This window comes from Orbilia oligospora, assembly GCF_000225545.1.
Source record: "Orbilia oligospora ATCC 24927 unplaced genomic scaffold scaffold00004, whole genome shotgun sequence".
NCBI lineage: Eukaryota > Fungi > Ascomycota > Orbiliomycetes > Orbiliales > Orbiliaceae > Orbilia > Orbilia oligospora.
Genome location: NW_011645561.1, coordinates 251,710 through 279,303, shown reverse-complemented (window position 1 = coordinate 279,303; position 27,594 = coordinate 251,710). Strand labels below are relative to the sequence as shown.

The 27,594-nt window shown below is 43.2% G+C and overlaps 9 protein-coding genes across 9 annotated transcripts; 5 read left to right on the top strand and 4 right to left on the bottom strand.

Moving 5' to 3' along the window:
• Positions 1-191: 191 nt before the first annotated feature.
• On the top strand, positions 192-2,875 carry AOL_s00004g86 (uncharacterized protein; the record flags this gene model as incomplete). The annotated part of the gene is made up of 8 exons (XM_011118736.1): positions 192-668; positions 885-924; positions 1,077-1,250; positions 1,351-1,469; positions 1,564-1,973; positions 2,047-2,316; positions 2,403-2,646; positions 2,720-2,875. 8 exons carry the CDS (start codon positions 192-194, stop codon positions 2,873-2,875), a joined length of 1,890 nt encoding a protein of 629 aa, XP_011117038.1.
• Positions 2,876-4,689: 1,814 nt separating this feature from the next.
• On the top strand, positions 4,690-6,743 carry AOL_s00004g85 (uncharacterized protein; the record flags this gene model as incomplete). The annotated part of the gene is made up of 6 exons (XM_011118735.1): positions 4,690-4,752; positions 4,828-4,867; positions 4,977-5,059; positions 5,236-5,669; positions 5,848-6,081; positions 6,200-6,743. The coding sequence occupies 6 exons, from the start codon at positions 4,690-4,692 to the stop codon at positions 6,741-6,743; spliced, it is 1,398 nt and encodes a 465-aa protein (XP_011117037.1).
• Positions 6,744-7,803: 1,060 nt separating this feature from the next.
• Positions 7,804-8,097, bottom strand: AOL_s00004g84 (uncharacterized protein; the record flags this gene model as incomplete). Its single annotated transcript, XM_011118734.1, has 1 exon — positions 7,804-8,097. The coding sequence occupies one exon, from the start codon at positions 8,095-8,097 to the stop codon at positions 7,804-7,806; it is 294 nt and encodes a 97-aa protein (XP_011117036.1).
• A 2,894-nt stretch (positions 8,098-10,991) lies between these two features.
• AOL_s00004g83 (uncharacterized protein) lies at positions 10,992-11,459 on the top strand (the record flags this gene model as incomplete). The annotated part of the gene is made up of 1 exon (XM_011118733.1): positions 10,992-11,459. One exon carries the CDS (start codon positions 10,992-10,994, stop codon positions 11,457-11,459), a length of 468 nt encoding a protein of 155 aa, XP_011117035.1.
• A 789-nt stretch (positions 11,460-12,248) lies between these two features.
• On the bottom strand, positions 12,249-12,953 carry AOL_s00004g82 (uncharacterized protein; the record flags this gene model as incomplete). Its single annotated transcript, XM_011118732.1, has 4 exons — positions 12,249-12,408; positions 12,541-12,583; positions 12,639-12,678; positions 12,759-12,953. 4 exons carry the CDS (start codon positions 12,951-12,953, stop codon positions 12,249-12,251), a joined length of 438 nt encoding a protein of 145 aa, XP_011117034.1.
• Positions 12,954-13,170: 217 nt separating this feature from the next.
• AOL_s00004g81 (uncharacterized protein) lies at positions 13,171-14,442 on the top strand (the record flags this gene model as incomplete). The annotated part of the gene is made up of 1 exon (XM_011118731.1): positions 13,171-14,442. The coding sequence occupies one exon, from the start codon at positions 13,171-13,173 to the stop codon at positions 14,440-14,442; it is 1,272 nt and encodes a 423-aa protein (XP_011117033.1).
• A 113-nt stretch (positions 14,443-14,555) lies between these two features.
• On the bottom strand, positions 14,556-19,328 carry AOL_s00004g80 (uncharacterized protein; the record flags this gene model as incomplete). Its single annotated transcript, XM_011118730.1, has 3 exons — positions 14,556-15,418; positions 15,539-17,788; positions 17,873-19,328. 3 exons carry the CDS (start codon positions 19,326-19,328, stop codon positions 14,556-14,558), a joined length of 4,569 nt encoding a protein of 1,522 aa, XP_011117032.1.
• A 1,657-nt stretch (positions 19,329-20,985) lies between these two features.
• Positions 20,986-24,818, bottom strand: AOL_s00004g79 (uncharacterized protein; the record flags this gene model as incomplete). The annotated part of the gene is made up of 11 exons (XM_011118729.1): positions 20,986-21,386; positions 21,452-21,481; positions 21,565-21,642; positions 21,701-21,743; positions 21,810-21,888; positions 22,036-22,071; positions 22,145-22,325; positions 22,395-22,581; positions 22,642-23,815; positions 23,888-24,247; positions 24,355-24,818. The coding sequence occupies 11 exons, from the start codon at positions 24,816-24,818 to the stop codon at positions 20,986-20,988; spliced, it is 3,033 nt and encodes a 1,010-aa protein (XP_011117031.1).
• A 531-nt stretch (positions 24,819-25,349) lies between these two features.
• On the top strand, positions 25,350-27,387 carry AOL_s00004g78 (uncharacterized protein; the record flags this gene model as incomplete). Its single annotated transcript, XM_011118728.1, has 4 exons — positions 25,350-25,450; positions 25,733-26,024; positions 26,166-26,529; positions 26,594-27,387. The coding sequence occupies 4 exons, from the start codon at positions 25,350-25,352 to the stop codon at positions 27,385-27,387; spliced, it is 1,551 nt and encodes a 516-aa protein (XP_011117030.1).
• Positions 27,388-27,594: the final 207 nt, after the last annotated feature.

Sequence of the window (27,594 nt, the reverse complement as noted above, 5' to 3'; positions counted from 1 at the left end):
AAAACCGATTCAAAGAATCAACATATCAATCCTAAAGTCGTAAAATAGTACGCCAACATTAATATTTCTAGATAGCAGGCTAATAATACTTTGATAATTTGGACAGCGAACTTCTGAGAGGGGTTGGATCTCAAATAACCTAACAGTCAACTTTGGATCTGAGGCTTACGAATTCATTCGGAACACATTCAATGTTTACTATGGGCAACTATGGAACCTGGCATTGGAGGACGCCCCTTTTTGTTTGTGCAATAGTTGGGATTATAATCTTCTACTGTGCGTGGCATGGTCGGGCCGAAGACCTGAGTAGCCAGGATAGTCTTGACCGAAACCCCATTTTACGACCGGCATACTTGGTTCAAAGAGACAATATTAAAATATTCAACGGCGATGAGACGACAATGACAATAACTCCTCGAGCCCAAGGTGGCGAAACTTTACCTAACGGGACTTCTACAGAGCGGGGAGGCACCACAAAGCCAGCACCACCTTTGACAACATCACTCAAACCGACCGTCGCAGTTGGGTCTCTAGTCTCGATAACGACTACACTTTCGGCTCAGATCAGCTCAGCAAACGGCATTTCAAAAACGAAACCCGGTACTTGGGAGAACCCGGGTCCCGATGTGAGGGTTGGGCATGGTTTCCAAATGATGGAAGTGCTCTGGGTACGTGGACTTCCAGTTTTGATTGTATCTAGATCTTGCGTCTGGTTGAAATGGGTCCTTGAAAAGCTGTTTAACTTAAGATTGCTTCTCACCTGCTTTCCTGCCTGTAATGTCGCCGGATCGATGTACAGCTCGCTTTGACCACTTCCCTTATCAAACTTGGAATTAGTGGTCACTTACTAGAGACTATGGGCATACGTATATACGTATGTATAGAATGAGCGTCTACGGAAATACTTCATCGAAGTCAGTATTGGTACGACATACACCCCCGATTCAACCAGTGCTGAGAGGTCAAGCCTTGTGTTTTGCAGCTGCATAGCTACAAGCGATGCTCAGCTCACCTTAAACGTACTGGGGTTGTTTTATCACTGACTCCTTAAATTCTTATCTCTTGATAATATAAAGAAGTAACCGAGATCGAGAACACAGTAATGCAGAAGAAGGATTTAGTACTTGAAACTGGGGATCTTATATATTTTGTGTCAGAAAGGGGCCTTAAAGAAAATAAACGGGCTCGGCCTGCCGGCTGTCCTCCTTGCTCAACGAATACCACAGCCACCCAAGATGACAAAACGATGGGTAAGTGATGGAATCCGGAAGAATGAACTCATGAACCCATCCCTCATTGCAATGGATGATTGAAATTATTGTTCTTTATCTGACCCTTTTGGGGCTCTAGGCTCTGCCGATCACCCCCCTATACCACTTTTTACCTCTGAAGCCTCGTCTAATATTTCTGCCGATACCGCTTCTAATGCGTCTGGTGCAACTGTCGCTAAAACAAGGGAACTGGTAAAGGTATATATAACTCCGTCTCTCACTAGTACTTTGGGGCGTCTGAGAACGCTCGGGCGTTATGTATAAATTAATGAACAAATTGCGGTCTAAATAGACATTGAGTATCATTAACTTCGAAGGCTCCAAGCGGATGCATATGAAAATTCCCGTTGTCAAAAACGCCAAAGATGGAAACACCGATCAGTATTCATCTTTAGGTATAGGTTTGCCAAATTCGACTTTTTTGATAACGCTAATGTCACGGAACATAACAAATACTCCCTCATATGGTTTACATCTTGGGAACGAGCTAAGAAATAACGAGAAAGGTTCCGGGTCTATTATATTTGGTGGTGTGGATATTGCAAAATTCTCAGTCGAAGACCTAACGACACACCAACTCCTCGAGCCCGGCGCCTCGAATGGGTCCATTTCCCAACAATTAAACATCACTATTACTACTACCGGTGCGCCAGTAACCATCGGATCTATAGATACGCCAGTACGATTTGACTTTGGAGACCCGTACGTCAGACCTTACGTAACTGCAGGCTAGTGGTTTCGATTCACTCTTGATATAGTCACTAAAATATTATAGGTTTATCTGTCTTTACAAAGGCTATATTGACAGGATCAAAGCTGCTTTAACGGAAGCTGAAGTTCAAATCAAGACAGAAGGCAATGACATATTTCTGAAGGATTTACCACCGCCAGGATGGGGACTAGATTTAATATTCTACGGAAACCGCACAATATTCGTAGAGTTGATGGATACTCTAGTTTATTCTAGATCCCAACCCGGTGAATACAAATACCAGTTGATGGTTCAAGATTGTTCCTCAATCGTCTTGGGACATCCATTTTTTAGGTAATTAAACTAGCCAGCATGGCCGAATACAAACTATTTTGTGGAGGCAACTCTACATTTTGTGGCATACACTGATTGAAAATCAGAGCAGTTTACGCATTTTTGGATTATGAAAACAATGAAATTAGTTTTGCTCCGATCAGGCGGGGTGTTACAGAGCAACATATACTTGAGGTTTTTGAATCTTTGAGAAACCCTACAACTGTATTAAAGAATATCAATCCCGCGAATACGCCACCTGCAATTCCTACAAAAGCTGAATGTTCAACGGAGAAAAACACTCAGTTAGTCATAAGGAATGCGCTCGCAGTTGTCTTCGGCGGGCTCTGGGTAGGTACAAGTGCCGCTCTTGTACTAATTCTATTGCGGTACCGGCGACTCCGAAAACAAGACGCTTTGACAGCGTCACCACCCCGGCCACGACGAAAAAGGTCCCGCCGTACTGGAAACCTCGCATCCGAACCTTTTCTCCTGGGCTCTTACAGGCGGCGGGTGGGCGATCGTGTTCGAGATTCCGATGGCAACTCAATATAACCGAATTTCAACCTTGAGCAACTGAGGTCTTTGGGATAGATTTGAACCCAGGGCTTCAAATCTGTGGCTACTGAACTCATGGCTCTTTTTAATAAGAAAGAAACACCACAGTTTAATCAATTTGTATCAAGACGCAATGGAGAAATTGATCTCTTCAGTCGATGGGACTGCATTTATGCTTTCTACCTGAAATTTGCTTCCAGTCGTCGGAATTACCAAGCCCGGTATTCATTTACCTAGTTAGAATGCCTTCTTTAGCCTTGCTTATCATTACCTAAATCCCCCAATCGTTCTTCTAAGTTAATTCAGTCCTGTTATATTTTTTATTTCAGATAGGGTTGATTTCTATCATCGTTTATTGACCATTTTGTTCAGAGATCTTTACCCTACTGAAAAGCTGTTTTGGTATAATGGGTAGAATATTTGTACATCTTTGTGATTTGGGGCTGAGGATAAATCAGAAACATGGTTTATAAATTAGACAAAGTTATCATATACCCAGAGTCCAATTCTAGCTCATCTCGTAAACAAAAGTATAAACGGCATTATATTAAATTTAGAAAGTAGTATTGTCCTTGTCTCGCGCTTATCATAGCCTATAAATTATTACTGCCGTATAAGAAGACATAATTTTATAAACCGGGGTCTCTCAAAAAAATAGCTTATGGAAAAGGTTAACTGATCTGTCAACTATACGCCTAAAGAACTTTATGTCATTTTCCAGTATGTGACCAATTTTGATTCTCTCAAGTTTATGACGAGTCTTATCTTGACAATTTCGTCGGGGAAATTTCATTATTTCGGTGGGTTTGGTTTATTTTATGACCAGACTAATCAGCACTCGGTGGTGTATTCTATGATTCAGGCTCGTGACTGTTTCAGCTGATCAGAAGCATCGTCTTCGGACAAACTTGGAGGCCTTCTACTACGGTTTAGGCGGGAAGCTGAAGAGCACTGCTTGAAACCGTTCAATCCTGGGGAGTTCGGGGCTGATTATTTTCCACTTCGGTATGTTTGTTTAAATAAATTTATGAAACCAATACTTATTGTGAGACATTCCGTAGATCTTACATGATGATGTCGAATTAGCTAAAGCAAACCTTTAACAAGGGGTTAGCTAGTTATGAAACTAGTTGTACCGGAAACTGTTAGCTACAAAGGTAGCTGATGTAAATTAAATGCAGCCTATCATTGATACTATATCATCATAGCCGGGACTCTATTCCCCAAGCATATGCAGCTTGCGCTTTGTATCACGAGGGGGCCATTCCTAAATTTAGCGCAATTGCTAGATCAGATTTACATGGTATTAGGCAAACTTGCTAAGCAATAAAATTTAAACCTGAGGTACAGGTAGTCTTGTGTTAGGTACAGGCTAGTGCTATATAATTACGGTGCTAAGGACGGCGATACCTTAACACTTATCTCGGGGCGTTTCTATATCCCTATACTCTATCTCAAAGCAGGTTTAACTTCGCACCCTATACTTTCTATAAAGCATTGACTTTTACTACTTCATTAGTCTAGTTTTCACAATACCTACACTTGGTATTTCCCTTGACTTATTTCAGCTAGAAACTACCGTAGTTAGTTTCAGGTCTAGATCCACGCACTCCGCGTATGGTAGCTTGCAGACGCGTTAAAGCTATATTATACAAGTATATATAAAGGTAAATAAATACCAATCTTATAATATATATAAGATTTTATAAGCAAAGGTATGCTCAAGTAACAAGTGACGAAGTTACATTACACGATTTCTCATTCCTGATACCCATTCAATCGATTGCCATTGAAAGTCCTGCTAGTTGGCACTGCCGGCTTACTCAAAGCCATATCATGCCTGAAACCAAAGACAAGACAGTACGCATGACGGGGTTTCGTCATTCTGATATTTCATGGGTATGACTTCATAAGCCCTTATTTTTGATTATTTATATACTTTACTTAAATTTCTAATAACACTAATGGCTTTAGGACCCTAAAGCCCTCGGTTATTACGTCTTTGCCAGCCTCGGTAGGTCCCCTAGTATTAATATCCCACTAGCTCTCAAAAATAATTTGGCTACATTATCATTTTTTGAATATTCACATGGTAGCTAATATAAAATTGATTATCTCGTCAGACAATCAGAATGTCAAAATGTATCTGAGCCAAGATGCCGGGACATGTGCTCCACGCTCCAAAGGAGAGCATTCATCTAGTAAAGTAAGTATTTATATCCAATATCCCTATTAATCAGCCACGGGATTATCTTATAGTATTGAGGTTTATATTGCGGTACTATTATTTTTTCTTACATCACTATGAGGCCTGACCGAAAGAACCAAGCAGATCATAGAGTCAAAGCTTATTAAAAACAAAACAGCTAACTCAAATGATAGGGAAACTTCCGTCTAGGCCAAATCCACTTGAAAAACTCCAGCTTCATTCGAAGAAATCAAGACCAGCGCAACGGCCACTATTCTCTAGGTCTGGGTTATGGTGGGAAGAGTGATGAATCAGAATCCTTTCTGAAAACGCTAAAGGTTCGAAATGTCATAACAACCCCAAGTGTTGGAATATACTTTCAGCCATTTTCAGAGGGGCGCGATATGATATCGGGGGGTGGAGGCTCAATAGTCTTCGGTGGGATCGATGCGGCAAAGTTCAACACGTCATTACTCAGGACCTACAAGTCCCCAAACATCTTAGATGGGGAATACAAACTACAGCTTCGGAAAGTAGTGGTTGTTCAGGATGAAAAAACAACTAGTTTGGATACATGGGAAGACAAAGATATCCCGGCACCGATGGCGAGGCTCAACTGTAGCTACTCGTAAGTATTCATGATATATAGTTGGCGGTTTAAACGTTTGTAGAGAAGTTTTTGTTCCTGGTAGGTCTTTTGGCTTAAGCGCTTTGGCTAAACAACGGTCTACCATGAATGAACCGCAAAATTCTCGTTCTTTAAAATAAACCGAACAAGACTCTAATTATTTTTCGTAAATCAACAGACAAATTTCGCTACCAAACGAGCTCTTGAAGAAACTGAATGAGAGTAACATAACTTCTGCCAATTTCTCAGATCCAAATGCCCATTTCTCATTCGAATTCGAGAAATCTCTTACGATTATGGTCCCATTACAAGATCTCGGGCCTTCAATCATTGAACAACTCAAAAGGCCTCCAGCATCTTCTAAAAGCTCTAAGCAGCCGGCGGAATATATTCTTGGAGCCCCATTCTTTAGGTACGGGAAATACCAACCTGAATTTGCACACTCTTCTCTGCAAAAGCACCTTTCATCTAGAGCTGCTGGCAGGATTGGTACTAGCCTATATTCTAACTAAGTACGCCATACAATATAGAGCTGCGTATATACATCTCGACTATCATAATAAGCGATTGAATATCGCGCCGACGATATGGAAGGAAAATACGAAGCTCGCCCCCTTTGCAGGTATTGAGCAGCGAATAGTTGAAGACAATGATTTCGAGGTTGCACTTCAAGCCGTAACAGATACATCTGTGCAATCCACCGTAGCTGAGACAAAAGCGCCTACACTAGATTCCGATACTTCGACTAGTGCGGCAAGCATCAATTCGATAGTGATTGCAGCAACTATCCCCGGAGGCTTAGTTCTAATCGCGCTCGGGGTCATATTTTGGCTCTTGTTTCGAGAGCGTCGGCAAAGACCACGCTCGCACGTCAAGCTTCCAGAAAACCGTAGCTCGTGGAATGAATGTTTCAATAGAAGGCATACTACATCGACCTCAGACTCTGTAAGCGACAATCTGTCCATTCACCGGAATTCCGGGAGACCGAGTAGCCGAACCTCAACCATATCGTTCGACTTTGGGTTACGCCCAGAGCGGTCTTCGTATTCCAGTATCAAGTTGGGGCGGATTTAGTATCACCAGGGTACATTCAATCTTTTATTCTTAAGAGGAATCAGGAGTGAAAGATGGAATGTCTGCTTTACGAGACAAGAAATACAAAAAATAAAATCAAAAAATACACTATTATTACACAAGGAAAGACACCCTTGGGGGTGACTGCGCAGGAGAATAACAAAGAAACACATTGTAAATTATTATTATAGTAACTAGAAAGAAAGAGATATACGTCTTGATTCTAAATTTTATGTATGTTGAGTTTGCGCTTGTAAATTTGTGATACGATAGCAATTGTTGCCTGAGATCCTATGTATAATAAAAAATGGCATTGAGAATGTATAACTATCAAACAAGAATCTAAACTAAGGAAGGCAAATTCGCTTTAATATAAGAGATAAAACAGTTGCCCCATGGTGAGCAGTAGCTAGGGGAAATCTGGAAGATGTTAAGAATTGTCAGCTTTCGAGCCACGGCTAGGTTATGGGCGCAAATATTTAATATCACCATCTGTTCTCTCAATCCCCCGCCTCCGCTCGCGGGTGTATCTCAAGATATCACTCGTTTTTTTCGCAAAAGTTTCACGAAGATATTTCCCCAAGTTGAAGCCGTGTGAAATAAAGGAGAAATCCGTATATTAGGGCCTCGAGGACTAGCCTCAGACTGTGCAAAATTTTAATCACAAGGATTATGTTGGATCTAGAACGGATAAAGAATGATAGAGTGCACATTCGGGTTAACCTCTGGGAAGTCAAAAAAATTTAAAACTCTTTCGGAGGGAAAAAAAAACTTTTTTTGGCCTTTTTATAATACAATTTCAAACGTTTCTAAAGCAAAAAATATTGACAGGATCAAGAAAAAAATACGGGAATAACTCGTAGATAGCACTTTCTAACCAATTCACTCTAAAGTCTATATTGCAACCAAAATGCTCAAAAGTCAATGCCCAATCGTGGACTCATATACCATGGTGACGGAGGAGGGGATTTCAAAGTGAAGCGAGCTCGATAAAAATTTCAATACGAGCGATATGAAATCCAACTATCCTTAGTAGAGTCGCAGAAGCCTCATGAAGGACTTAGTCTCGTCGGGCGAGTCTTCGAAGTCCGATCTTGTTAAGGCCCCAGTCGAAGAACTGGGCAACAGGATGAGGACCAAATCCAGGAACACCTTGCAAGTTGTTCAAAGAGTTGGCAATTGGTTGTGGGACGTATTGATTGACCATATCCTGTCCCCACTGCTGGACGCCCGAACCGATGTTGCTGTGGAATTGATTATCGGGTGAAACTTGAAATTGGGGGTTGGCAACAGGTGCCGAGCTGACCATGGCGGTAGCGGAGAGGATGGAAACGATGATCGTAGTGGCCTTCATTTTGTAGATTAGGTAATAGGAGATAGTGTTTATTACTTTGTTATTTCGAGTATTGTAGAATTGTAGGTTATCTTGATGGATTCTCGTCGGAGAGGGCGGAGAGTGTTTTCTAAATTAAACGTTGGGATGGAGGAATTCCGGAAGTGTAGGATAAAAAGTTTTGTAATTGTTATGAAGAAAAATGGAAAGTTGAAAAGTGACCAGCACTATGCTCAGAACCTACCAGAGGTGAGAAGAGAAGAGAAGAGATGATTGATGATTGAGTTGATTGCTTAATTGATCGGTTGATGATGATAAAAAAAAATGGATTTGACGGGGCATCGCCGATGTTTATATACACTTCCAGCACACATTTTGAAGTTTAACCGACAAGCTTTCGATCGACTCCTCATAGCTGAAGTTCTGATTAGTACAAGAATCCTATGAACAGATTTCTACGGCCTCAGCTCAGCTCGTTAGATAGGTGGTTCGACTAGTACAAGCGTCAAGTGATGTAATTTGCTAAACTTCTAGCTAGCTTGCGGCTCTAACAAAGCTCGAGCTGGTAGATACACGATTCAGGTTCTAATTTTGGAGTGACATGCTCAGGATTCCGAATTCTAGGTAGCTTAACTCTCAGTATTCTGGAGAGCAAGTTTAGGCTCGGAGAATCCGAGCATCCTTGACGGAACAACGGTTCAGAATCAGAAGGGGCAATCTATCGTGTGGGATTCTTTCTAGAACAACACTTTTTCTTAGGATTCTCGAAAGAAAAATGCCACACAGATCACTTCCTAATACAGTATAGTATAGGAGTCTTGTGTAGCTTCCAAAAGTAGTTTAATTCTATTTAGGCAAGTACTCGGTTCGGATGGTCGGCATTCGAGAACATTTTGACGACTAGAATGTTTCGAACAGTGCTTCCAACGGTGTTCCGTTATGCTTGGCTGACGAAAGCCCGAATGCGAAGAATCCCATTCTCAGTTTCACGATGTTTAGAAATGACTACTGTGTGAAGATGCAGAATACACTTTAGGATACCCAAAATATGGGGTTTCTGATCGTGGTTGTGAGGTTAGTTCGTTCACCAAGCGATGCTAAAATAACTATAGCAATATGGTCGCTACCATCTGAATGGAATACACCTAGCGAACGTTCGAATTCTAGAATTTCTCAGTTGTTTGAGGTTAAGTTAGCGCTAGAATCCAGGGACGTCTAGACCTTAAACAGGTCTCCAGCTATCTAGGATTTATAATATTATAATTAATTCTTAGTATTTGGTTGAACGTAGAAATTTGGAGCTTAAGCTTATATTGTAAACTAGAATTATAATACTAATAGCAACTGTTCAAGGATTCAATTCCAGATCGTTGTTCTGACGTAAGTTACATATATACCTGAAGAGTGCACAATACAAGACTAGGGTCGAGCCCAGGCACTCTTGGGAATTATCTCGTAAACCAGAATTAATTGCTTGGGAAGGATTCATGTCCTTCGCCGATATGCACGCCAGAAGGGCCACGTAGGCGGTGAATCCAATCCATAATGTACATAACATTAGAGTAACCAAGTCCAACCTAAGTAAGGATTCATGAATACATCCAGATATCCTTGAGCTAGCTTCTAACCGACCTTCGTCTTTAACCTTTTACCGGTCCCGTATGATCTTCGGACTGAACTGAAATATTAGAGAGCATTTGGTGGATCTTAACTAGCGATATTATTAGTGAATGTATGAATTACTAACTAAGTTCGGCTAAGCATGTCGAAATAGAGTTTGTGGATTCCTGATATTGTGCATATGCATGCGTCCTACGAGCTTGAGTCTACTAGATCCTACTCAGTCTTTGGAATTAGTCTCGATCGAAGCTAGAGTTATACCCTTTCGAAAACGGTCTTAATACTACAATTAATGCCTGCACTGAGACTTACGAATAGGATCTCGACACTGTAACGTTACGAGGCTAAGCATTGTATTAGTCTAGCCTTGAGTTCTAATGTTTAGCTACATGCATCGCAACATCCTAGGGTTAATTACGACGTCTGATAGATATTATTAGTACTCCCAATACTCCGTCCGAAACTCTTTGGTATTTTTGTCGAATATCGGCTGGGGTCTTCCATTAATTTCTAAAATTACTTCTTTTCATTGTCTGGTGCCACTAGCTGCTCCTATTAATATATTGAAATCTTAGCAAGATTTTGCAAAATCCTAAGTCAACCAAGCTTTAGTAAAGACAAGGTGAATTAGTATCGGGCCAGCATAAGACATTGATACTCCATTGATGCGGATGATCTGAAAAGGCGAGATTGGTTTAAGAGTACCATAATACTGATATTAGAATTCCTCTAGGCCCGGTGTCTGAAGATATAATTATAATCGATTTTAGGATCTTGGATGTCGAGATATTCAAAATAGGCTGCAAGCCAATTAATCCCAATTGAATTTGGTGCGAGTCGCGTTGAAAGGTTCAAAAACTCATAATCCAAAAGCAAAACAGCTTATTTCTACTTTTTATGTCAACTTCGAGGCCGCGAGGGCGGGTGCCACGAATGATCGCTCAAAATGTAGTGTGGCTGTGTCTTGGCGTCCCGCCACACATCTGTGGCTGATTTCGCCAAAATTTCTGCGGCTTCAAATCCACCACTTGAAGACCTCACGGCCTCATGAACAAACTGGTGGACGGGTGTGAATACCGACAATGGACTCCGTATGATGTAAGTATCTCCAGCTTCACAACCTATTGACAGAACCTATACTAAAAATGTCACCCCACAGACCTCATCAGCTTCTTATCTACCGTCCACCTTGATCCAAGTCCTTCGAAGCCATAAGCTCTCACGAGCACATCAATCCAAATAACAGCCACCCCACCATACCCCCCACAAACACCATAAATACCACCACCACCACCATGTCCCTCGTAAACCTCGCCCACGTCTGTTCCCACCTCCAAAACGCCGCTCGTGCGCGCCTAGGCTTAACCTCAATACCCTACTCAAAACTCCACCTCGCTCTCTCCGTCGGTCTTCTAAAAGAAGGCTTCATCTCATCCGTCACCACCGGCTCCTCATCCCAACCAGACGCAGAATTCACCCCTCCCACACAAACCACAATCAGCACAAAACGGTTATGGTTAGGATTAAAATACTATGAAAACGAACCGGTTATGAGTAAACTTACGCTGGTGAGCAAACCGAAACAAAGGATTTGGCTGGGGTACGAGGATTTGAAACAGATCGGATTAGGGAAGGATGCTGGGTACGTTAAGGGGGCTGAGATGGGGGAGTGTATATTTGTGAGCACGGATAGAGGGATTATGGAGCTTAGAGAGGCGGTTAAGAAGATGACGGGAGGGCAGGTGCTTTGTAGAGTTCGTTGATGGAAAGGGGTTTATAGTGTCAGAGTCGAAGAGATGCTTTTGAAGCTTACTTTTCATGTATATATTAGCATGATGGAAAGTCATGTGTGTACCATATAATTAAGTACCTTCCATGAGGGACTACTTGGATGATTTGGAATGATTTCTAGGAATCGGTGTCATTGAGATAACGTATAACGGGTTGGGCCGGTGAGAAGGATTGTTCAAATCATGCTTGAATTTCATATGTACTCGAACAGAAGTCTATCTAAACGACAAAATCGACTAAAAATAATACATGATAGAAGGCCAGAATCCTTGGTCAATAGGATAGCATGTCCCATAACCGTCACTGTTACCTATTTCTCTCCGCCAGGCTGTACACCATGCATACCCTGCGAGGCATAGTGTCTAACCCAATCCTGTCGATAAGACTGAGTAGAGTAGATTCAACCTCTTGACCACTTCCAATAACCTCCTCTTATATCCAGGTAATATGTAAACCCAAAGGCAACCAAGAAGCACATTAAACAACCAAATATACGAGCCTCTCCGCAGATGAAACGCTTAAATATTCACTTTAGAACCCTATTGCCTCATCCACAGCATCAGCACTGACATTGCCGAATACTATATCACACATTCACACCCGCACCATCAGGGATTGTTTTTGGTTGTTAACCGGTGAACCTTGTTCTCCAGTTTTGAGACTCGAGGAAAAGAAGTGTGCGTACATGTACATAGAAATGGTGTAAAATCGGTTGGTAAAGGATACCCCCGTCAATCGGGACGGGTATCCAAAACAGAGGATTAAGAACGAGAAGAGAAAGCAGAAGACATACTCTTCCTCTCAAAGTATGCAGATGTACCCATGACCGCGATGCTCTGGTCCATCACCCACTCGCCGATGTCTAGGTACTTGTTGACCATGCCGCGCATGTCCTTGGATTCGATTTTCTCGGTCTTGAAGCTGTTTGGTTTTATAAACTGTTAGTATCCCGTTTAAAGTAGCTGCGACTAAGTCCCGAGCGGAATGGAAAAGTATGGAAGGGTATCGTCGGGTATGCATGCACGATATACGGGCGGGATGGAGCGGACGTACGATAAGCCGGTTGACCGTTTCACACCGGCGAGGAATGCGGAGACTATTTGAGGTCAGCATCATTCCCACATTCACAAGAAAAAAGAGCAGAAACTCACCGATAACAGCGTCAACGCTCAAGTGAATGATCTTTCCTAGCTATTTAATCCCACCCGAAGCGGTGATTCGTCAGCTCTGCTTTTCCTCCAAAATTGGCAACCGGGAGTTTATAGCCATACCAGGCCCATTTTTGCAGCGAGTAACGACGGTGTACTTGGATTTAGAGAGTCTTGATTGTCGAGAGCGGTTTTTGATAGTTGAAGTCCTTTCCTGGAGGGTTTTCTATGGCGGGTGGCGAGGTTTAAATGAAGGCGAGGTGAATTGTCAAGAAGATGAATCTGGGGAACTGTGAAGGTGATTGGGCCGCTATACATCCGGCGGCAACACACGTGGAACTCCACCACGTTTATAGCTAAGCAGCTCGGGTTCGCGACTTCACACGTCAACTTCATGATGGATTCGTAATATTGATAGTTATATAAAGGTACGGCTTCAAAAATGATCTTGAGTTGGATGATACTAATAGCTAACATGGAAATAGGCTATATCTATATGTTTTTACGGGAGTGACGGGAGCCTGGAACCGCGACAATGGCCCAGATATCGGTGACCTCCCTCCTGGTCCTCTCCTCCCTCCTCCGCCTCGTCTTCCTCTTATATGGCCTCTATCAAGACGTTACTTCCGTGTTTAAATACACCGACATCGACTATCTTGTCTTCACCGATGCTGCCCGTTATGTTGCCAATTTCTCGTCCCCTTATCTTCGAGCAACGTATCGTTACACCCCACTGTTATCATGGCTTCTGTTCCCAACCACATTCAACCCTCAATACCTTTGGTTTTCGTTCGGAAAACTCCTTTTCGCGGCTGGTGATATCCTAGCCGGTTACTTGATCATCCAGGTGTTACAGATATATGGGTTCACAGCCACCCGAGCTATGAAATACGCCTCATTGTGGCTGTTAAACCCTATGGTGGCAACAATCAGTACCCGTGGAAGCTCAGAAGGATTATTAGGCGTGATAGTAATCGCCTTGCTCTGGTCTGTTGAGAAACGACGGGTGGTGCTTAGTGGTGCTATACTCGGGTTTGCGGTACACTTCAAGATATATCCGTTTATATATGCTCCTTCGATACTGCTATGGATGCAACCACCCAATCAACCGGATTTAGTATCGAAAGTTAAAGGGTTTATAACAAAGGACTGTTTGATATTTTCTATCACTGCTCTTACAAGCTTCATGGGTCTCAATGTTGCGATGTATGCCATCTACGGCCACCCTTTTGTCGTCCATACCTTCCTTCATCACCTTACTCGTCTCGACCACCGCCATAACTTTTCACCATACAATACCCTCTTATACCTAAAATCCTCACCATTCACTCCGGATCCACTATACCCAGCAGTCATGCTTTCAGATCTAACAGTTGAACGTCTAGCATTTGTCCCTCAACTCCTAATCTCCTCTATTCTTCTTCCATTGTTCGCAAAAAAGGATTTGCCGTCGACAATGTTCGCACAAACCTTCGCATTTGTGACGTTTAACAAAGTGGTTACAAGTCAGTACTTCATGTGGTACTTGGTTTTATTACCATTTTATTTAGGGAGGAGTAGATTTATGGGGAAACCAGTGATTGGGATGGTGGCATTGGTTGCTTGGGTGCTCACGCAGGGACTATGGTTGGGCCAGGCTTATCAACTCGAGTTCGAAGGAGAGAATACATTTTGGCCGGGGCTGTGGGGTGCGGCGGCAGCGTTCTTTCTAGTGAATTGCTGGATTTTGGGAGTTGTGGTGGGAGATATCGCGCGGACGAGGAGGGTTGAAAGTCTTATCTCGGAGAAGGGGGTGATATCAATGTGAGATTTAGGGGGTATATTACGCATTCGACTACCTACTACCTACTTAAGTACTTACTTAAGTAAGTAGGTAGGTATACGTAAGTCCATAGTGTTTGGAATTGTGTAGAATATAATTTAGGGTAATGATTCCTCGCTTGGTTCGTACTCAGACCTGGAGTTGGTCTCATCTCCGTTTTCAGAGGCTGCCCCTGACCGTTCGTCGGCCTTGAGCCCATCAACTCCCAAGTATTCACAAATTCTTTGGATTCTTTTGCGTAATTCAGTGTGGTCCTTGAGAATTTCCTCCAGTTCCTCTACCCCCAGAATAATTTGCAGCATCGCTTCTGCCTCCGAATCTCTGCCTTGTGCCAACAACGCACAGATGACCCCCGAGATTGAACGCAAGGTTCGGTGATCTGCTGTTCCAACCATCTTCTGCCATCCTTCCATAGCATTTCTGAACCTCAGTTCCGCTTCTGGGTACCTTTTCTGTTTATATAGCGCAAGCCCAAGCATATACACACTCTCAAGCGTTTTCAAGTTCTCGTGTCCGAGCACTTCTTGACTACTTTCTGCAGCGATCAGAAACATCGCTTCTGCCTTGGAATATTTTTCTTGGCCGTAAAGATGTTCTCCAAGGTCGTGTATCTCATCAAGTTTCCGTAGAATCATAGCATTGCGATTTTTTTCTCGTACCTTCAGATGCATCCCATATTTATAGTCGGCTAGCCAGGCTTTTGTGTTGCAGCCCCGTTTATATGCTTCCGCCGCCTCTAAGTACTTACCCTGTATATAAAGTGTACTCGCTAGGTAGCACACACTTCGGAGTGTATCTGGGTGCTCGGGCCCGAGTAGTTTCTGTCGTTCTTCCACTGCTCCTCGGTCCATCTCTTCTGCTTGCGGATATTCTCCAATACCGCAAAAAACACCCCCAAGATTGCTTTTAAGGATGCATAACATCTCAGCATGTTGGTATCCAAGATGTGGTCCGTGTGTTTCTAATTTCCGTTAACATTTACCTTCTTCTGGATGGCATCGCTAGTTCTGCATAGAGTTGATGTATACGTATATCATTCGAGTATGGGTATTGCTAGAGCCTAACAGCAGTTATTACATACCTTGATATTGTTCCAACTCGTGTAGTGCCTGCATATAGTAATCTAGCCTGACTTTTACGTCCCCGTTTAGATATCCCAGACTGACACCCGCCTGGTTTAGCAAACTCATCTTTGTAAGCCCATGCACATGCCCCTTCTTTGATAGGGCCGCTTTGTAAACTCTAAGTGCTTGATCGAACTTTTCAAGATCGTAATAAAAGTCTCCTATAACTAGGAGCACAGAAGCAGGTATTTTTTCGGCCATGCCCAATATAGTCTCGAAGAGCAACCTGAGAGGATCGCATAAGACTTTGACCCGGCTTAGGTGTGTCTGCAACCCTAAGAACAGATGCAACCCCGCAGGAAGAGGCGCCAGCGTGTTACTTTTGATGAGATTAATAGTTTGCGAGATTGCGGAAGAGGTGTCTCTCGGAGTTGGACTACTTTCGGCCACGAATTCAAAGCCGACATCTCTACTGCCTTCAAGGTCGACATCTCTGCTGCCTTCGAGGTCGACATCTTTGCTGTCTTCTAGCTCGCTTGATATCTGCACCTGGACGTAATCGTACATGAGCCGCAGTCTCTCAGCCCGTAGGTTGGCTTTCGTAGCAACGTTAACATCCTCTTTCGTTCTAGCGAGGCTAGCTTCTTGTGTTCGCCGTTCGAGATTTTGCTCAAAAGCGGCGCTCAGCTTCTGTAGATATGCCTCAAAGCTAGCGTCACTTTCGAGCTCCTCTAGCCAGTGCTCCAAGTCTTGGATATCGTCTAAAATAAGAGCAGATAGATTGCTATCCTCCACCAGGATCATCGATAAGTATTCTACCCAAGGAATGAACATCTGGGACTCGACGAAGACATCAAAATTTGTTGAGAGTTCCGGACGAAGGAGGTCTCCGGACCGTACTGAGTGAAAAATGGTGTACTGAGAAGAGTATTCCAAGAATGGGTAGTCGCTTTGCTGATTTGATGCATCTCCAGGCTCGTCTATCGGAAACTGGTAATCGCCTGAGCTCAAATAGTCGATACAAACAGAAGCTAAAGATAGGTGTGCTTTTTCCTCCTCTATTCTGAATGATGATTCGATCTTTTGATCGCCATCACAAGACCATTCTTCCCTTGGCCTAGTTAAGAATTCTTGGACGGAGAAGTGGATAAGTTGAACGCGACCGTTTGTGATGTTGACCAGGTCGGCGCAAGCCTCCAGTATTGTTCGTTCTAGTGGGATAAGTAGTTTTTCCCCTAAGTGAAATTCGGTCTCCTTGTCGAGAGCGATAGAGTACCATAGTTCGTCAATGGTCATACTACGACAAGAAGTGATGATAAATTCTAGGACCTTTCTTGCGAGTATCAACCCTTGGCGGTCTAATTTATTTAATAGCCTTAGGAAGCGGTCTCGATAGAGCTCCTCCAGCCCCTTTGGAATATTGCGCAATTGGTCCATAATGCCTGCAGCTGTAATAGGCTTGCGCAACTCGGCACACATCAGCTCTATCCAAAGGAACATTCCGCCTGACCCGTCAAGTAGGACTTTGAAGACATGGTCCCGCAAACTTCCATCCTCCAAGTTCTTGCATCCTTCCACTTGAGAACGTGTAAATAAACTGATATCTTCTTTAATGAAATCGAAGTTCATTTCAACGTTGAGAACGAGAGGGGGGCGGATAGCATTCTGGAGGGCACATGGCCGGCCGAATAAAGCTACATGAAAGTTTGGGAGTTCGACCATTTGGTAGGCGTAGTTGATTAATAGACTAGAGTCTGGATTGTTATCTTTATCCATGCATTCGTCCACGCCATCGATGATGCAATAAACAATTTCTTTTATAGACTTGACTAAATCTAGCAAATCTTCGAATAGCGCTGGTGTTCCGGGGGAAATTTTGCGTGACAGACCTTCGATGTACTCGGACGCCTTCTTGTCTGAAACCTTTTCTAGCAGTTGGCAGATAAAAGTGCGAAACAGCGAGTCCAGGGTGCGTCGATCGCTGTCCGTTCCGCGCAAGGAAAAGAATAAAACCCGAACTCCCTTTTTTTGAAAAGACTCAGCGATAGATGTAGCAAGGACTGATTTTCCGCAACCGCTGATCCCTTGCACGAATAAAAGTCTTTTTGTGTCCGGAGATTGCTCCATCCATTGAATAAAATTTGGTTGGTTCCAAATCCATTTACACGTTCCGGGCAGACTGGATACGCTATTGAAGCACATGTTAGGCTTCAAAAGTTGGACACTGGTACTTCTTGTTTGCTGCCGTCGCACTTTGGCCATTTCATCTGGGTAGAACCATTAGCTGGCTGAACTGGCAGCGATAGAAAGAGTGCATGGAAATGAGATCTTGAGATTTAGATTTTTCTTACCTTCTTGCCTTGAATTCGATTCAGCTATATCGTGCATCTGGGTTCTTGCGACCTCTTGTAGATGGAAAGCAAGGGTAGACTTATACCCTTCTAGGGCGCTTAAATAGGAACCAACGGTCTTGGTTTTGAAGGGCCGTAAGACCAACTTTCTTATGCGACTCAATTTGGAGTCGTTCGGCGTTGGAAATATCTCTTGAATCAGTTTCCCTAGAGCGCTGACTCTCTTGAGGCATCCATTTACCACAGGTAGGAGGGAAGTTTGGTCCTCTAGCTTAATTGAACCATTTTTGCAACCGGCCGCTATCTTTTCTAGGCTTTCGGTAATCAGGGGAAGCTGAACTGCGACATCTTTAAGAACACCTAGTGATACCTTAGGGCTAGAGTGGGTGCTGATGCCAGCTAATATACTACCACTGATACTAAGAAATCCCACAATAGACGCTGTAAGAGTCATCACGACCATTGAGAAAGTCTCGATATCCCTAATCCTTGATATTCCCAGAACGCGATGTGACGACACCACCTGAAGAAGCTCTTTTGCATAAGCCGCTGCCGTAGCCGCTGCATATCCTTGCCATTGCTTGTTTTTGTGTGAATCTGAGTAATCGCAGATTCCGCGGATTACTAGACAGGGCACCTGGTCCATCAGGCCAGCTGCTTCCATTTCGAAGCAAAGGACGGCTGGGTTTTCAGAGCGAGAGAGTTTATCTCTTGTTGCTGCATGTTTCATAACTTGGTTGCCGGATGCTATCAAGCCATAATGAATTTGAGGGTCAGTTGAACTTCTTGCTCCCCGACTTGTCACCAAATTGGTCTTATCGCAATTTTCGCACGTGTCCTGGCCGATATGATCATATGTCGCTTCGTATAAATGATCAGAGTTCTGGCTACAGTATTTGAAGCGAGAGGATTTTGAGCACTGCTTATGTAGATTTAGGAGATAAGTCGGAACTTGACTCTGTCCAGTCAAATGATGAGCTTCCAACTCCGAAACCGCAGTCAGAAGAACTTGTGGCGGTTTGTTTAAGCATCCGACCCGTTGAAATCTTCCTTCTGCCAAAGTCCTGCCGAAGTCATACTGTATAACACCTCCAGAAGTTCCTGAAGGCTTGCTAACGACGACGTCTCCGAGTCGAATATCGGCAGTAGAACTTGGTACGCCTCCCCCAATCCCTACCATCAAAACGAAACGTATGGCCCGGAATGTAGTTAACATGTGCGCTACTACAATGGTTGCAGAAGTTGTGCCATATACACCGGATGGTAAACATGCCATGGCAATATTATGCCCATGGATTTCTCCAAGAATGTAGGTGTTCTGATCGCTCGATTCCTGAGGCAGTTTGGTATGGATTAGGTCCAACATCATTTTTGCCGCGGCCAGCTCGAGGGGTAGAGCGGCTATCCACCCTATGGTGTAGTCCTCGTGTACGAGAGTTTTTTTTGGGTGCCTCATGGTGTACTATCGTTTTTCGTCGGCAGGCTTTTGAATAGACACCTATGTACTGTGATGTCGGGCCCCAAATGTCCGATTAGTTCGCGAATCACCCTCACTACATCATTTATTGATTCTTCTTGTATTATAATACACTATAAGTATACACTTACACAATTAATTAAATATTGTATTCGTGGATAGATCCTTACACCAGCTTTGACAGAGAACCAAAAAAGGGTCCGGCCCCCAGGCCAACAAGATAATATCGATAGCCTGATATAAAGTGTATATATTCGAAAAGATTCAAGCGTTGAGCTTGAGCTCGACCCAGTAGGTTGTTAATCCGCGACGCTGCAATGCAATTAGAAGTATATATTTTTCTTGCCGTTTAACGTTATAATTAACGACTAGCCAGGATGCTCCTAGACTAAACCTATGCGCGCGCGCAAAGCGTTCATATAGGGTCAAATAAATCGAAAATTGTAGGGTAGAAAACGGAAATATGATACCAGAAGATCATTTCTCAGAGAAGATCGGAAACTGGACTAGCTTTCAACATTTGTATTTAAAGCGGGGTTTATTTTGATAACAAGGTCCATACATCTAGCATATTACAGCTGGGATTAGGGGCTGAGCGTGCGCGAGGCTGTCCGAAATCTCGAAAGCAGATGCAAAGCAAGCCACGTCAGGACGCAGAAAAAGGACCAATAAAACTTTGTTGTTATCCGTCCGCATCAGCCGATGGGCAAAATTGCCGAACGAAGTACCAGGCTGATAGATTACAGGATGTCGTTGGATTCATTTTCAGTTTAAGGATGCTCGTATTCCAATCTCCTGCAGCTAGCTGCATCTGAAAAAGAACCGCTGCTCAGCCTATTCTTCTGTTCGTAAGTTCTTCCATATGTTGAATCCTTAACTATAAGCTCTAAGTGTTCTATGGATTCCTTTGATAACATATATCGATACACTGATTCTGTGGTATGCTATATAATTTTCAACGATCGGAAGACTTTAAAACAAAATTATATTGAAATCGAATATTATGTGTAGCAGAGTGGTTCGCTAATGGAATGCTAAGCCTCCTTGTCTATCTGCAGCTAGCTAGCCTACGCTTACCACTCGCTGTCTCATAAATTTATATTACAATAAGACGTCGAATCAACTCCATAAAAATTATAGTTAACGCTAGTTTATGATTTCAGTTAATACTGGTCCTAGAAATGCTATATTCCAGACATCAAATCCTTAAGGATGTTATATCAGAGCGTGGGGCCGAAGCAAACAATCCCTATTGATTGGATAGTGTACCAGAGATCCCAACAAAGTATCCGAGGCCATCTAATATCACAATTTTTATTTTGAATCTCAGGATCTCTTTCAAACCGCACTCCAGATTAATAGGTTTTTTTACTGCCTTTAAAGCTCTAAAAATGTGTCCATTGAACCTACTATACGGACTACACTCGAGTTATGTGCCGCTGACAAAGTTGATACAGTATACCCTCTAGAGAGTAGCGACCTAACAACGTTGCACTGTTACTACTAACTGGTCCACAATTCGGTACAAAAGAAAAACTTTAGAGAATAAAGAGCAAGTAGTAAGTCATCATTCAAAATCAACATCAAAGTTTCAAAATAAAATCAAGCAAATATGTTGAATATAACCGACTTTCCTCTACCGTATTGCATCAGCTCTAGCTAAATCTTCGTCGGTTCCAGACTTAACCTTCTGCAAATAATTTTCAAATTTCAGGGATACCTCTATCACACTCTCTAGGTGGCTCATATTCATCTGCTCCTTCTTGTATAACGCTAACTGTCGCGCAGTTGTGATATTATTGCGAATTTGCCGGCCGTTGAGGTTGTGTTTCGCTAGCTTTTTGATATTTTTGTCGAGGCTGAGTTCATCTATATCGATGTCATCGTAAGCGACGTCCTCGAGTCTTTTGATAAACCCTTGCCAGATTTTTATTCTCTGTTGGTGAGTCAAATTGTCGTAGTGGAGGGCGAGCTGGATTCTGGATTTGAAGGCAGAGTCAAAAGTTCCGACTCGATTACTCGTCAATATCAAAATTCCTATTGTCCAATATTGCATTTAGTGAGCTCTTCTGTAGCTGGTTGTCTCAAATATGGCGCCTTACCATCATAGTACTCTAGCACTCGAAGGAATACTAGAGAGGCGAGTTAGTAAAGTCATTCTACTGTCGTCTCAAGTTCTATACATGTACGTCTTTATCAAGAACTATAGACATACCAGACACCAAGGCGTTTCGTGTAAGGTCTGATAGGGTCCGTTCTTCCAAGAACACATCCGCTTCATCTAGAAGGACAACTAAAGAGCGTTATTAGAAACTCGTGGGAAGGAAGGCATGAGCTTCGCGATTTCTTACCGCACCCCCAAACCTTTCCCAGGTAGAATACAGATGTTAGATACTGGAAATGCATTAGTTATAGTTTGCTAATTATGCTAGAACTACAGAGTTATGGATGTGAGCCGACCTTTTCAACCGCTTCTGGATCTGTTCCCACATCTCCCGTTGTTACTCGATATAATGGCTTCTCAGCGTGTTCAGCAACACTTGGCACGCCTTAGTGTTAGCAGGTATCTTGGTAAAATAACAATTTTTTCAGGATCGAACCTTTCTATTCCAGCCGATATTACTATTAGGGTTAGTCAAGACTGCGAAAGGCAATATAGACTAAAGAAAAAGCTAAAAGCTTGAACTTGCCTGCCGTGAGAGTTTTCCCAGTACCGGGGGCACTAAACCACTAGTCAGTAAGCTCTCCAGTGATCTTGGGTATACCCCACCACATATGCATTAGAATTCAAATACCCATGTAGGAGGATTATTAAGCCGTTTCCCTTATTGCTCATCATGTCCGTACCCGCCTCTGCCGCGATTTTGTTTTCTACCAGCGCGGAAACCAATTCCTTTGTGCCATTATCTATTACCAAACTTTCAAATGCCATTTTATTCCATAATATATCTTGAATAAACTCAACCTTCAGATTAACTAAATAGAAGGTTTGTCAGCATGTAGTAAAGGGTTTATTTTGAATCCAATTATACGTAAATCACTTACACCATTTCTTTTCTTGGATATGAAAACCGTATATTGTCGACGGAAGGATAAGAATTTGGTCACCTTCCAAGGGCAAGTCATCCTTCATGCGCTCTCCAAGGCCGTCTACTTGCGCTTCTCTCGCCACGGGAGATAGGGGATGCATTTTACGATATGTCATGGTATCGATCATGAACCTGACATTAACCTAGTATGAAGACAAGGTCAGAGAGAGGTAATGATTAGAGTGTGACTTTTGGGAACTTACAAATTGGTCATCATTGTCTGCATTCCATCCGGAATAGTTAATAAAACGTCTACAGCGACAACTCCAAAACTGAAACCCTCGCCTCTCAAGGAAGTCTCTAGTATTCGAGTCTCCATATTTGAGAGGGTAGTATTCTAACTGGTTGATCTGAACGTTATATGTGTCTTCGAATATATTATTCAAATCCAATTTGATATTGATCTCACTCTTCCAAAATAGACCGTTGAACTCCCATGACCATGCCTTAAAGGTTACCTTGCCATTGTGGTCTAATTGTGGCCAGGTTCGCACGATATAGGCTTGGAGACTATGCGTATTGTCTTTTCCGACAATGACATCCTCAGGACCTATCAAATAGCAAATCGTATCTGCTGAGGCGTAACCGTGGCTGAATAGTTTCGTGGCTTGACAAAACTCATCCCCAAAAGTATCTTGAATAAAATCAAATAGAAGATTGAGTAGATGTTGTTGTCGCGGGTTGAAAGTGAGAATTGTGGCCCTAATGCGTTCAATGTATCGTAGTATACAGTTGTGAGGCCCAACGATATGCTCATAAAGTTTAAATCCGCGGTCCCAGTCCCTAATATTGGCCCTCACTTGAAGCAACGAAATTAATTCCGCAAACTCCCTCGAGATAATAGAAAACGGATGTTGTGCCATTCTAGGGTCATCGTCATCGTCTGAACTTGTGGAAGAAACAGAACTCTCGTATCCTGATTCTTTGATACCGGTCATTGAATCGCCGCAACATTGGAAATCCTGGTACACCACAAAGTGGATGTGCTTGTTTCTTTTGAAATAAGCCCTTTCGTCTGGTATAGGGATGTTTGCCTCGTAATGTTGACACTTCCGCCGCGTATTTCTAGCTCGAGGATGATCAAGCCATACGGTTGGCTTTCCACCACTACAGAATATACGATGTAGCGTCTGTCTCTCGGAAAACTCTGGCTCCTGAAGTTCAGCCACCTGCCTTTCAAGTTCCCTTACCTTTTGTCGAAGACTATCAACATCAACTTTTTCAACTAGTTCATCTATCGGCGCCGCCAGATGCAATGATCTGGCTGGAGAATTAGTTCCAGCGTTGGTTTCAATATAGCCACAATTCGGGTCAATTCGAATGCCTGTATATCCATTAGCTGGAATTGGAGACCCTAGAAGGCAGGATTCCGTTTTACTGGTATTCGTATAGTCAGTTTTCGTCCATGTTTGAATCTTATTCTGCATCTGTTTTGTAGGAGTCTCTTACTTCTGAGTGGGGTCGAATATGACGGAATCCAAGGTCATCATGGTGCACGTAGGGGTTGTGTAGTTTGTGTCAGAGACGCTGGCATTTAGTTCAGTCGCCTGACGGTTTGTTCGGGAAATTCGTATTCCCAGTTGCGATTGTGGATATGGAGAGCCAAAGCACAAGTCGTTTAGTGCCGAGGTTGATTCCTCTTCCTGTGATCTTTCAACTCTTTCCATACTCGCGGCATTTTTAGCAGTGAGTTTGTATTCAATATTATCAGAAGCGGACTGCGGTTGCGTTGGGGTGTGCTTCAAGATCTTGTGCGACAGCAGGGCAGCCCCCGCGTGTCGCTTCGTTTTATAGCTAGGTGGGGCACTCCTTCATTCCCCCGACGTGATATATCAGCGTGATGTTAGTTGAATTTCCGGAAGCGGAGTCTCTAGACATAAATTGCGAGACTAGCTACATGGACCGATTATTCTCACATGTATCCCTCAGTAATTGGAGTGCCAAAATCTTCCCTTTGCAATTGGCCCCGACGCGGGAGAGGAGATTCAGGAGTACTAATTATCCCCAAATCGCTACCCGCGCTTGATTGGTTTTGCTGCGAAGCTAGTGTTGTGAGTAAGCCCGATAGGACAGTTTCCTTATTGGTATTATCTTTAGATATTGTTGCTGGAACCGTAGTCTTGTATTCGGCAGGCAATGACGACGGGGATGGTGAGATGCTATTTACTAGTAGATCCGTTAGGCCCATAAAACTCAATATACAACATGCAACAGCATGTGAAGAGAATGACGCATTCGTACGTAAATCCGCGGCCTCTTTTACTCCGATCTTCCCTCGGGCCAAATCTTGCTGTATTTCATATTGTGCTGCAATTTTCAAGTAGTAGGCCTGTTTCCGGGTCCGGGTCCCGGCTTGGGCAGGAATTTCGTACGTGTCCATAGTACACCGAACAGCTCCTAACCCAAATCAAAAATCGATGTTAACGTTAACATGCTGCAAGTTAAACGTTGGGGATAGATATAATGCCAAGAAACTTCTTGATATATGCCTAGGTATATGTTAATGCATGCCAAGTAGCTCCTTAAGTACCTAGCCCGATAAGAGATCAGCCTTTTATAAACTTGAGATCTCGAGAAGTTAACACCTGAGTAGGCCAGGTACTATGCAAACCTCGCAGGCATATAGAAGCCACAAGTTAAGGGACTGATCCATCGATTTACAGGGTAGTTGGTTTAGTAAGAGGATAATGTGACGAGGCTGCGACAAGGCTGCCTCAGGGGTATGGGTGGTCGGCGCGAGAGGAACACGTGCGGGACGAACCTCCCCTTCCGGTTCCTTGGAATATTTTAATAGAAGAAGAAGAAGAAGAAGAATTGAACATAAATCTTTCGAGCGGTCTTCAAGTAAACAGAGAAATTAAACGCTGGTTACTACCTGTCAGTTGTGCATGTGGAGGTAGCTCGCAGCGAAATGTCTGCCCATCATTTATGTGTGGGGTCATCGAGCTTCCCAGAATGGTACTCAAGGACCCCAGCAGCTGTCCAGTCTTATAGCTGGAACAATAATTCCGAGTAAGTGCAAATTCACGGCCTATCAACATCCTCCAATATTCATATTTTGTCTTATCTGTATATACACACGCATATATACTAGATATTATATGCCTTCCAGGTCCGTGTACGAGACAGAATACTATGCTGCGTGGAGTGATATCGAGGACCTAGGCCCTCAGGTGCTCATCACAGTTTGGTTACAATACTGAGTGCTCACACTGCATGCAGCCAAGCCTAAAAACAACACCCGTTCTGATTAGCCTCGAGACTGCTAAGACTTCTGTATGCTTTGAAATCTAGCCCCGCAAAAGATGCATATGATGAAGCAGTTCGCATATTTTCAACTACTTTTAGCAAAGTCGACGAGAAGATTCTTCTTCAGAATCACACTACGTTATCCGATGTTATCACTACCGTCGAGTCGCTCAAAGCGGCACACGAGTCTAAAACTCTGAAATCGGAAAAACTACAACAATACCTACGAATTTTTTCCTCCCGTATAATGTACTACGGTACAGTCTTAGATGTCATGGTTCAGCACCATCCCGAATATGCCTCGCTCGCTTGGGGCACTATGAAGTTCTTGTTCCAGGTTAGTATCGCACTCTATATGTCGACATTGCAGAATATCAGATGTATTTACATATCTGTTCCGGATTCAGTCTCGTAAACAGTTTGGTTACGAGACTTTTTTGAATTATTGATTCTAACTTTATTTAATTATTCGACACAGGGAGTCATGAACCACGAGGAGCTTGTTGTACAATTAGCTAAAGGTATAACAAAAATTGCCGTTGCACTGCCACGAATGGAGCTACGGGCCATACTTTACCCAACAGCTCAGATGAGGCACTTGATCCAGACTTTATACGCCCATATCATTAAATTTCTCATGAGAGCGGTGAAATGGTACCAACAGCCAACATGGAAACGGGCGGTATCGTCGATAACTGAACCGTTTGCGCTGCATTTCAAAGATATCCTTGAGGATATATCGGAGCAGTCCCGGCAAATTGACCAACTCGCGGTAGCGGCATCTCAGGCGGAGTTAAGAGATATGCATATCATGATAGCTAGCATGAAAACCCTTCTCGTCGGTGCGTCCTCCTCGACTTTTTTTTTCGGCTCGCGAACGCTTAACGCTAACAATAGCTTGGCCAGACGAGATATCACCTGGAATCCGGGATTTACAACTCTCCTCAGCACTAGATTTTGTCAGCCGGACTAGATATATCGATCCAGAGGCTAGCTTACGGTATTGTAAACTGCTGAGTAACCGACGCAGCGAACCACGCCGCTATCTTGTGGACGCACAGCTTCTATGTACGCTCAGAGGATGGGTGACAGTGGACACCAGTTCAACAATGGTAATTAAGGGAGCTGGCATAAGAGTTCCTGCGCAATGCCGAGACTTTGGCGCGGACTTGATTCATTGCGCTAAGCGGCCCACGATCCCGTTAATATGGGCTCTGGAAGCCGCGCCTGGAAACGACGATAGGGATCGAATTTTGTCAGCTGTTGATCTTCTCAAATACTTGGTTTTCCAGATCCTCAAGCTCAACTCAAATACAATGCCCCGGAACGTAAACGCATCGATATTTAGGACTGCTAGCACAGAAGCTGAGTGGTTTAACTTGCTTACCGCATTATTATCGACGCTCCCTCGGGTAATAATTGTGGTGGACGCATCTCTCATTGGAGAACGCCTCTCGGACGATATTTCATGGATCGATGCCTTTTTTAGGGTCTTCGAAGATCTTAGAATCCTAAGGAATTCAGCAACGATTGTTAAAGTTGTTCTCTTGAACTTCGATACGACTGACGCTCGCGCTTCTGACTTTACTTTGCTTAATTTGCGAACTGCTAAGGGTAGAGGGAGCTCGCGAGGAAATGCGGCAGTGAATAGGAGAAGGGCACAGAGGGGTCTTCGTACTACATTGAGAGGAATCAATTAAATTTACTCGCTGACCATGCTTCCCTTACGTGTCACGATCGAGGGACTACTCTTTTTCTTCTTTCCCTTCATTTTTTTTTGAGACGATATTATATCAATGTTAATTAGTTTTAATATTTATACACAGTATCTGTGACCTGACGTACTATGTGTAAACAAGAACTAAAATGCTCACATACATGTTGACATGATATCTCTCTAGACTCGA